The sequence below is a fragment of the Carlito syrichta genome, unplaced genomic scaffold (genome assembly GCF_000164805.1).
Source record: "Carlito syrichta isolate Samal-C Ts95f unplaced genomic scaffold, Tarsius_syrichta-2.0.1 Scaffold315835, whole genome shotgun sequence".
Lineage (NCBI taxonomy): Eukaryota > Metazoa > Chordata > Mammalia > Primates > Tarsiidae > Carlito > Carlito syrichta.
This window is the reverse complement of record NW_007259931.1, coordinates 433,874-445,304: the sequence shown is the minus strand read 5'-3', so window position 1 is coordinate 445,304 and position 11,431 is coordinate 433,874. Positions and strand designations below refer to the sequence as shown.

Sequence of the window (11,431 nt, the reverse complement as noted above, 5' to 3'; positions counted from 1 at the left end):
CTTTGTTTTTTTTGCTGAGGATTGTTCTGGCTATTCTTGGACATTTGTGTTTCCATATGAATTCCTGTGTTGTTTTTTCTATGTCTGACTTAATATAATCTTTTGGAATTCTTTTTCGTAACCTGTTCAGTTCTACCCAGTTGACTTTATGTAAATCTGTTTTTCTCCCTCTTTCCCACCCCCAATTGCAGAAGAGTTCGATCTGGCAGTGGTATATCTGTCATAAGCTCAACATCTGTAGATCAGAGGTTACCAGAGGAACCAGCCTTAGAAGACGAACAGCAACAGTTAGAAAAGAAATTACCTGGTAAGGCAGTCTTTATATTTGAGCTAAGTCATTTAGATTTAATTAAATTAGAGATTTTCCATCTCTAAGTCAAAGATGGAGGTAAAAGTAAATTTTGCTTTTGATATTTTTTGCTATATTCTTTTTACTGACCTTAGTCATTAGTCAGAAAAAGACACTTATTACACTTTTGGATTTACATCTGGACAGGGAAATAAGAACATTATGTACTCTGCTAATGTACCCTTGTTCTAACTTTTTACTTGAAATCTGATTGTATGCTGTTAAACAAAAATTTTTATAAATTTTATCTATAGAATATGGAACACTAAAAATTGATAAGTATTAAAGTGGTTGCTTAATACCACCAGTGCAAAAATAGAAAGTAAAATCTCCTGCTGTTATTTTCTCATGTCATGCTGTTATAGGAGAATTGAAAACTTCTTAATAGCAGGAACCTATTTTAAATTTAATGTGAACCAATTTTAAATAATCCTCATTTACAATGATAAATCCATAATACTATTGAAATATTCTAAGGTGGCTGTGAATTATTTACAAGATGACAGTGATACTAAGAAGCAAATGAAATTTCTTTGTAGTCTCTTTATGGTATTATAACTACTTTGTCATATCATTTTGCTGCATTTGAAGTGCTTGGCAATTAATTAGTCTGCTCAGGACACTAGCTCTCCCAGTTTATTCTCTCAACTAAATTATTTATGTTCACTGATGAGATACTTATTGCAAGTGTTCTGTGTTTGAGGCTGTGTGTTGAGTATAACAAAGAATATAAATAATAAAAATACATGGTTCATACCCTCTAGAACCTTATAAAATATTAGAGGGCTTAAGACACTCAGATAAACAATCATTTAAGCAATTCTTAAGTGGGCTGATAGCCTGAAGAGTATTATAGATGCACAACAGACCTTACTTACGGTTGCTTGGTATAGACTGAGAAAGACAAGGAATTACATCTCTGTGGAAGAGGACATGGTTGAATTGCGACTTGAAGGTGAATAGGGTCCTCATAAGTAGAAGCAAGGATGTTTTGGGTTTTGATAACAATGAGAATGAAGTCTTAGTGGCAGATAAGGACAAGAATTCTTAGAATTTGGAATTTTATTTTTCTGTTGGTAGGAGATATTCATTTAAAATTTAGAACAGGAAACTATATTATCAGAGTATTTTATTTGTGCATTCATTCTTTCAACAGCCAATTATTATGTGCCTCCTACATGCTAGGAATGGTGCCAGATACTGGAATTAAGAAGATGTATAGAGACTTTTCAGGATTTTTTAAATTGAGATGAAATTCACATAATATAAATTGTACAATTCACTGACTGCCTTAGCTTGGGCTACCAATAAAATATTCCATAGACTGGGTTGCTTAAACAGTAGACATTTTCTTTCTCACAGTTCTGGAGGCTAGAAGTCCAAGATCAAGGTGCCAGGTGATTCTGTTCTGTGAGGGCTCTCTCTTCCTGGCTTGTATATGGCAGTCTTCTCTCTGTATCCTCACATGGCTGTTCCATGGAGTGTACATGCAGAAAGAAAAAGAAAGGTTTCTCCTTCTTTCTCTTTTTATAAGGACACTAATCTCATTATAAGCGCTCCTTTCTCATGATCTAAACTAACCCTAATTAACCTCCAGGTCCCATCTCCAAATACTTATCACATTGGGTTAGTTAGGGCTTCAACATGTGAATTTGAGTGGGAGACACAAACATTCAGTCTGTGATAGTGTCATTTAGTACACTCACAATGTCATGCAGTCACCACCTCTATCTTTCTGAAACATTTTCCTCACCCCTAAAGAAAACTCCATCCCCCCCCCCAGCAACAACCAGTCTGCTTACTGTCCCTTTGGATTTACCTGTTGTGAGTATTTCATATAAATGGCATCATATGATATGTGACTTTTGTGTCTGACTTCTTTCACTTAGCACAATATTTTTGAGATTCTCATTCACCTTATAGCATGTATCTTTACTTCATTCCTTTCTGTGGTAGAGGGACTTTCAGTTTTAAGGTGTCAGAGGAAAGAGAATGCTGCCACCTCTAAAATAACCAAAGGTCCAAGAAGAACAAGAAACCAAAACATAGTTGCGATCTTTGGTCTCTAATCCCTGACTGCAGTATGTGAGGGAAATCAGTCTAAAGCAGTGAAGTCCAATCCAGAATGTGGGAAAAAGCCAAGAAAGGATGCTCACAGCTACAGATCTCAAGGCAAAGTGATGAGTGGAGGTTCTTAAATAGATTTGGATCAGTGGAATGGCATGCCACACAGGCTGGCAGTAAGAGCTTTCTTTGGCTGGGGTTGGTCCCAAGAGGGACATGTGAGGCGAACACAAAATTGAGTAGACAGACACTGCTGAGGATAGTAAGGGATAAAACTGATGCAGTTTTAGAAAATGAATAAAATAAAATGGATGTAAACAAAGGGTTAGCAAGGATTCGAGAAAAAAATGATAGAACTGGGTAATCAGTCTAAATTCACAATTGGTGTGTCAAAGAAGGAACCTGAATAATGGATTAGAAAAAATTGTTTACTGACTGTGATCTATATCATAATTAGGGCACAGCTTGTTCTTCAGTGTGAAACCTGAAATACTCACCTTCTACCTCTGCTTTGAGAAATCTTGTTAGAAGACATATCAGCACAATTATAAGCTAAGGGGAAGGAGGTAGACAGAGTCCTGGTCCAGAAGAGATAGAGGGTTAACTGCTGAGGTAAGACCATGGAGAAGAAGGGAAAGGATGGAATAGCAGAGAAAGAAAGGAGACTGAGTGATGATGTAGAACTGTTAGAGAAAGAGTTTTCTAGACACAGTATTTGGTGTGGAGGGAAGAGTTATGTAAGCAGAAAAGTCAGGTGAAGGGCATTTCCATTGTACTTATTGACAGGGGCACAGTCAGGCTGCTTAGGGAGTTCTGGGTTCAGGTTTGTACTACAAGTGTCAAACGTACTGGTGAGTTTTCTCCATGATGAAAATTGTGACTTTTTATAACCCGATATGTTCCTTGTTTCAAGTAACATTTGAAGATAAGAAGCGGGAGAACTTTGAACGTGGCAACCTGGAACTGGAGAAACGGAGACAAGCTCTACTGGAGCAGCAGCGCAAAGAGCAAGAGCGCTTGGCCCAGCTGGAGCGGGCAGAGCAGGAGAGGAAAGAGCGTGAGCGCCAGGAGCAAGAGCGCAAGAGACAGCTGGAGCTGGAGAAGCAACTGGAAAAGCAGCGGGAACTGGAACGGCAGAGGGAGGAAGAGAGGAGGAAGGAAATTGAGAGACGAGAGGTAAGCAACTGTGGAACTGCCCCGTAATTGGTGTGAGAGCTTGCCGTTCTCTTACAGAATTCTTTAAGGGATCTATTAACACAGTCTTCTTTTTTCTTTTTACAATTCCATAGTTTTAGTATGTTCACAAAGTGGTGCGATCATCACCACTATCTAACTCCAGAATATTTTCATCACTTCAAAAAGATGCTGCTTACCCATTACACAGTTATTCCCTGTTTCTCTCTCTACCCACCTCCTGTCAACCACTAACTGACTTTATATCTCTATAGATTTGTATTCTGGACATTTCTTATAAGTGGAATCATCAGAATGTAGCCTTTTGTAACTGGTTTTCACTTAACATAATATTTTCAAGGTTCATCCACATTGTAGCATGAATCGGTCGTTTATTTCTTTTTATGGCTGAGTAATAGTTCATTATATGGATATACCACATTTTGTTTATCCATTCATCAGTTGGTAGACATTGGGTTGTTTTTACTTTTTGACTATTATAAACAATGCTGTTATGAACATTCGTGCCCAAGGTTTTTTTCTTTCTTTCTTAGATTGGAAAATATACTTTATTTAGAAAGTAAGTTGGAGAGAGAGAGAGAAAGGAGATTCATCTCCCCAAGGTAGGGGAGGGAGTCAATGCTAGGAAGTATGGTGGCCATAGCTCAAAAAAATGTGTATACGCACCAGAGTTTAACAAAGCAATGACCATATACAAGTTTTTGATAATACAGCCTAGTTACAAACCATTGGTACCAATGAAATGTTTTTCCAGACTTTTTTCTCTGTATTTCTACATTTGTATAAAATTATAAAGGTTTATATGGTGGAGAGTTTGGAGGGTGTGCTAATTTTGTTTTAAACCACTGTAATATCATATCAATTACATTGTTCTGCAGTTTTGTTTTGTTTTTAACACCCTGAAAGCATGTCTGGGAAATCCTCCCTTATTCTATGGAAGACTTTATAAATTTGGTGCCATACCTGGATAGGAGGCAAGCCAATCTCTTGACTCTGTCTTTCTAATTTCAGTACATTGCTATATAAGCAATGCTATGATTCTCTTGTGTGAATAAAATATAAAGATGAGAAATTTTTCTTTATATAAAAAAAAAAAATAGTTCAGCCATGGTAGCTGAAGACTATAATCCCAGCCTTGGGAGGACGAGGTGGGAGGATCACTTGAGGCCAGGAGTTTAGGACCAGTCTGGGTAACATAATGAGACCTTATTTCTACAAAAATATTTTAAAATTAGCCGGGCACTGTGGTGCACACCTGTAGTCCTAGCTACTTAAGAGGCTGAGGCAGGAAGATTGCTTGAGTCCAGGAGTTTAAAGTTGCAGTGAGCTATGATCATTCCACTGCACTCCAGCCTACATGACAGAGCAAAACCCTGTCTCTAAAGAAAAGGTAATAACAATAATAATAATAACAGTGCTTTGCTTTCATCTACCAATGGTTGCTTTCTAAAGCTTATATTCATAAGCTGCTATTTGTTTGGGCAGATACATACTTCTAGAATGGACAACCAGAAAGATAGATAACTTTCCCTTCAGTATTCAAAAAACAACATTTTAAAGTATTTATTCAGAATTATTTAATAGACAGTTACCATGTGCCATGCATCATTAATCCCTAGAGATGCAGTAGTGACTACATACTTCTCTAGGACCTTACAGTGTAGTTGGAAAAGCCATAAGTCAGAGGCAATTCCACAGTATCAGGTGCTCTGATAATCTACCTAACAGTCATCACCATCAGTGTTGAGGAGAGCTGATGTTTCCAGAGAAATTCCCAAAGCTTTTGTGGTTAAAAAAAAAAAAAGTGATTAGGGAGGTAAGACTTTAAAACTTGAAATATATAATTTTGGGCAACCCTCTCAGGTCCCCTCCCACTGTGGTAGCTTTTCTGTCCTCTCAATAAATCCTGCTTTCATATAAGTCAAGTTTTGTTTGTTTTTGTTCTGGCAGGTTTTGGGTTGATTTTACTAGATGAAGAAATTTTCCTTTTTTTTGTGAGCAGTAAATGTGAAAGAGCACTTTTATTTGGCACATCAAACATTCTTGAAAGCATAAAAAATGGAACTCTAATGGTGAAATAATTCTGTCAATTCTCATCTTATATAGATATAATAGTTCTATATATTCTCTTTTTTCCTATAGAAGGAATACGGTATTTTTATAGGTTTTTTGTTGTTTTGTGATATGATTTCTTGTAATATTTAATAATACCTCATTCCTCAAAGGATAGACTTACTAGATGTCACTTTTGTTAAAAGACATTGTGTAATATAAGAACTAAAAAATTAGTAATGAATTGTCTGTAAATGTCACAGGCTGCAAAACGGGAACTTGAAAGGCAACGACAACTTGAGTGGGAACGGAATCGAAGGCAAGAGTTACTAAATCAAAGAAACAAAGAACAAGAGGACATAGTTGTACTGAAAGCAAAGAAAAAGACTTTGGAATTTGAAATAGAAGCTCTAGTGAGTGAAATTTGATTATACTTTGAAAATGTACTATCATGAAACCATTAAAAATGATAATAATTTCTATTATCTTTTATTTGTTAAAGAATGATAAAAAGCATCAACTGGAAGGAAAACTTCAGGATATCAGATGTCGGTTGACCACCCAAAGGCAAGAAATTGAAAGTACAAACAAATCTAGAGAGTTGAGAATTGCTGAAATCACCCATCTACAACAACAGCTACAGGTGAGTAAATATGCCCCTTAAAAGGTGTTAGACTTGCATGCTTCTCTTTAATTCATTTTATTTATTTATTTATTTTATATAAATAGTAGGCACCTACCATGTACTAGGCATTGGAAAGCAGAGATAAGTAGACAGGGTCCTCTACTGAAAAGTAGGCTGTCAAGTAAATTCAACAAATGTTTGCTGAGCACTGCTGTGGGCCAGACATTCTTCCAGACACCAAGGCTACAGCAGTGAGCAACAGAGGCTAGAATTCTGCCTTCAGGAAGCTTACCCTCCATTTGCAGGAGGGACAGACACTAACAAAATAAGTAAAGTATGTATTCTGTTAGAAGATGAAAGGGCTATGGAGAGTGAGTAGGGAAGGGGATAGAGAGTTCTGGGCATAAAAAAAGTTGTGATTTTAACTAAGGTGATCAGGGCAGACTTTTCTGTAAGGGTGATATTTGAGCAAAGACTTAATATTGATGTGGGTCTAAGCAATGTAGATATAAGCAGAATGAGACTGTGGCAGGCAAACAGGAGTGCTGAAGTCCCAAAGCCACAGCAGGACTCTGAGATGCTGGTTACAGCAAGGAGATCACTGTAGTTAGAGCAGACGTGGGCTAGATCACATAGGACCTGTAATCTACCAACAGGCTTTACTACAATAAATACAACAAATGCAGTTAGGTATTTTAGGTGGGATATGAGGGATACATGTATAGGAAATAATTGGAGACATAATGAAGTTGTCATAATATCACCAGGTTTGGTATCAAATATTCTTTTTATTTTTATTTATTTTTAATTTGAGATGAGATCTTGCTATATTGCCTAGACTGGTTTTGAACTCCTGGGCTCAAGCAGTCCCCCTGCCTCAGCCTCTCTGGTAGCTAGGATTACAGGCATGCACCAGCACACCCAGTGGTATCAAGTAGTGAACTACAGGAGCATCAAATTTATTAAATATTGCCTGCAGATCATCACATTTGAACTTTATCTGTGACTGTCTTATATTAGGCTTCTTTTTCTCAGCATGATATTTTTGAGATTTATCCTCCTTGTCAAATGAATGAATAGTTTGTTCCTTTTCATCTCTGAGTAATGTTTCTTTATATGTCAATTCACCTATTGGTTAACATTGAGGTGCTTATCAGTTTGGGACTTTAATGAGTAAACCTGCAATGAGCATTTATGTACAAGTTTCATAAACGCAGAAATGTTTCATTTCTCCTGGATAAATTTTTAGGAGTGGAATTTCTGTGTCATATAGTTGTATATTTAACCCTATAAGAAACTATCAACTGTTTCTAAAGATTTCATGCCATTTTACATTCTAATCAGCAGTATGTAAGTGATGCAGTTGTTCCTCATCCTTACCAACACTTGTTGTTGTCATTATTTTTAATTTTAACATTTCTAGTGGGTGTATAGCAGTATTTCATGGTGACTTTAGTTTGTATTTCCTTGAAAACTAATGATGTTGGGCATCATTTTATGTGTTTATTGGCATGTGTCTTTATTGAAGTGTCTGAACAAATTTTTTGTCCATTTTATTTATTTATTTTTATTTATTTTTTTATTTTTTTGAGTTGGAGTCTCACTCGGTCACCCAGACTGGAGTGCAGTGGCCACTCCCGGCCACCGCAGCCCCGACCTGTTGGGCTCCGGCAGTCCCTCCGCCTCAGCCTTCCAAGTAGCCGGAATTACAGGCGCGCACTACCACGTCCAGCTAATTTTTTAATTTTATTGTAGAGATGAGGTCTCGCTGCCCAGGCGGGTCTCAAACCCGCAGGCTCAGGCAATCCACTCACCTCAGCCTCCCAAAGGCGCGGGATTACAGGCTGAGCCACCGAGCCCAGCTGCCCATTTTAAATTTAGGATTGTAATTCTTATGATTGTAAGAATTCTTTATATAGTCTTATTAACAAGTCATTTGTCAGATAAATGTTTTGCAAATATTTTCTCCCAATCCGTAACTTGCTTTTGATTTTCATAATGGCATTTTTTAAAGGGTGGAAGTTTTAAGTTTATATAAAATTTAATTTATGTTTTCTTTCCAGAAGTTTTACAGTTTTATCTTATATGTTTAGGTCTATGACCCATTTCAAGTTGATTCTTGCATTTAGTCTAAGATAAAGTTTTAGGTTTATTTTTGTCCATACTGATACCCAAGTGTTCTAGCACCATTTATTAAAACACTGACCTTTGTCCTATTGAATTACCTTGGTTGCTTGTTGAAAATCAATTTAACATATTTGGAAAGGTTTATTTCTGGACTTTTCTTTGATCTATATCTGTTCTTTTACCAGTACCTTACTCTTTTGATAACTAATTTATGAAATCAAGTAGTGTTAGTTCTTCGTTATTGTTCTTTTTCAAATTGCTTTTCAGCTATTCTAGGTTCTTAACATTTCTGCATAAATTTTAGAATAAGTATTATCAGTTTTTACAAAAATATTTGGGATTTTGTTGGAATTCCCAACAAAAATATTTGGGATTTTGTTGGAATTGAATGTATAGATCAATTTGGGAGGTTTTGACATCTTAACAATATTGACTCTATGTCATAAATCTCTATTTAGGTATACATGTCTCTCAACAGTGTTTTGTAGTTTTCAGTGTACAAGTCTCATATATTTTATAAAGTTTATCCCTAAGTATTTTGTGGTATTGTGTATTGCATATTTTTATTTCAGTTTCCAGTTGTTTGATCCTAGTATATTTATTTTTGTGTATGGATCTTGCATCTGTGATATTGCTTAATTAATTTATTAGTTCTCATACCTTTTTTAACTTCCTTAGGGGTTTCTATCTACATAAACATGCCATGTGTGAATAAAGGCAGGTTTATTTTTTACTTTCCAATTTATATACCTTTTAATTCTTTTTGTGCTTAACTTTGTTTATCAGAAACTCCCATACTATGTTGAATAGAAGTGGGGAAAGCCTTGTTTTCCCTCTTGGGAGGAAAGCTTTTTGAGTAGGATATTAACCAGGCTTTTTGTAAATGTCCTTTCTCAAGTTGACAGACTTCCTTTCTGTTCCTTTTTTTGCTGAGACTTTTTATCATGCATGGGTGTTGAATCAGGCCATATGTTTTTTCTCTGCATCTATTGAGATAATTGTGTGGGTTTTTTTCTCCTGTATTTTGTTAATATGGTGATTTACATTGATTGCAATTTGAATGTTAAACCAGCCTTCCATTCCTGGGGTAAACCAAACCACTTAGTCATGGTATATTACCTTTTGTAAAAATATTTTATAGGGTTTGATTTGCTGCTATTTCATTTACATTCTTTTCATTTAAACTTGTAAGAGATACTGGTTTGTAGTTTTCTTGTCTTTCCTTATCTAGTTTTGGTATCAGGGTAATGCTGACCTCAGAAAATAAATTGGAAAGTATGCCTTCCTTCTGTTTTATAAAAATGCTTGTGTTGAAATGGCATTTCTTTTTAAAATTTTGGTGACAGCCGGGCTCTGTGGCTCAGACTGTAATCCCGTGCTTTGGGAGGCTGAGGTGAGTGAATTGCCTGAGCCCGTGGGTTCGAGACCCACCTGGGCAACTTGGCGAGACCTCATCTCTACAATAAATCAAAAAATCAGCCTGGCATGGTAGCGCGTGCCTGTAATTCCAGCTACTCAGAAGGCTGAGGTGGAAGGACCACCAGAGCCCAGTGAGTAGAGGCTGCAGTGGCCAGGAGCGGCCACTGCACTCCAGTCTGGGCGACAGAGTGAGACTACAACTCAAAAAAAAAAAAGAAATTTGGTGACATTCACCAGTGAAGCCTTCTGGGCCTGGAGTTTTCTTTGTGGCAAGACTTAAATTATAAAATTTTCAATAGGTATAGGGCTATTCTGATTGTCTTTTTCTTCTTTAAGTTTGTTTTGGTAACTTATATCTTTAGATTAATTTGTTTATTTCATATAAACGATGAAATCATTTGTATGAAGTTGTTTATAATATTCTCTTATTGTTCTTTGCAAATCTGTAGTATCTGTGGTAATGTTCCTTCTTTCGTTCCTGATATTGGTAATTTGTGTCTTATTCTCACTTTCTCCCTGCCTTCGCCTTTTCCTGCCTCTCCTCTACCCCTGCTTTAGCTCCCCTGTCCTTCTGTTCCCCCTCCTTCTGTTTTTGATCCTTCTGTATTGCCTAGATGTTAATACAGACATGATATCTAGTTGGAGTTTATTGATTTTATTGATTTTTTTTCTTTTATTATGCTCTTGACTTTATTGATTTTTCTCTGTGGTAAGTCTGTTTTCTATTTTATGTATTTATATTCTTTATCGTTTCCTTCTTTTTACTTATTTTGGATTTAATTTTCTTTTTTCAAACTTCATAAGGCGGAAGTTTAGATAATTGAATTTGGACCTTTCTTCACTCTGATACAAACATTTTAAGCTATAAATTTCCTTCTAAGCACTACTATAGCCATATTCCACAAAATTTAATATGTTACATTTTCATACTTATTCAATTTAAAATCTGTTTAAAATTTCCTTTGTCATTTTTTTCTAATTCATTTACATTTATTGAGGCTTAGGGCTCAGGATATGATCTCTCTTGGTGAATATTCCATGAACACTTGAAAAGAAGGTGCACTCTAATACAGCTAGGTGAAGAGTCCCTTAAGTGTCGGTTAGATCAAATTGATTCATGGTGATGTTCAAGTCTTCTGTGTCCTACTGATTTTGTGATTCTGTCAGCTACTCAGAGAGGAGTGTTGAATTCTCAATCATTGTGAATTGTCTACTTTCCTTTCAGTTCTGTTCAGTTGTTCATTGTACTTTGACATCCTAAGCAAGTTCTCATCAATTTGAGATTTTAGGATATGAATATATAAAGTACCAGAAGTTTATTGCTGAAATATTTTTTAAAATGCAAGTACCTTTTAAAAGTATAACCTTCTATATGGTAACTCTATGTGTATGTCTTTCATTAATTATTGATGAGAAGTTTCATAAAATCATCCCGTGGAAAATGTAGAGGTAAAGGCCTTCTATTTATTATCTAAGTATTAATCACTGAATGTTCTATGACCAAACTCATTTTTATTATTTAAGATTGATGCTTGGAATGTTTAGTTATCAGGATTCCTAAAAAGTAGTGAAGTAAAAAATAATACCTGGCTTAAGAAAGG

The 11,431-nt window shown here is 36.0% G+C and overlaps 1 protein-coding gene across 1 annotated transcript in view; it reads left to right on the top strand.

Annotated features, from left to right (window-relative positions):
• The window catches only part of ITSN1 (intersectin 1), a 200,480-nt gene that overhangs the window by 79,645 nt on the left and 109,404 nt on the right, over positions 1-11,431 (top strand). Inside the window, exons 11-14 of the mRNA XM_008073409.2 lie at positions 192-307; positions 3,327-3,589; positions 5,923-6,072; positions 6,162-6,302. Coding sequence (XP_008071600.1) covers positions 192-307; positions 3,327-3,589; positions 5,923-6,072; positions 6,162-6,302 — 670 coding nt within the window. The remainder of the gene's footprint in view (positions 1-191; positions 308-3,326; positions 3,590-5,922; positions 6,073-6,161; positions 6,303-11,431) is intronic.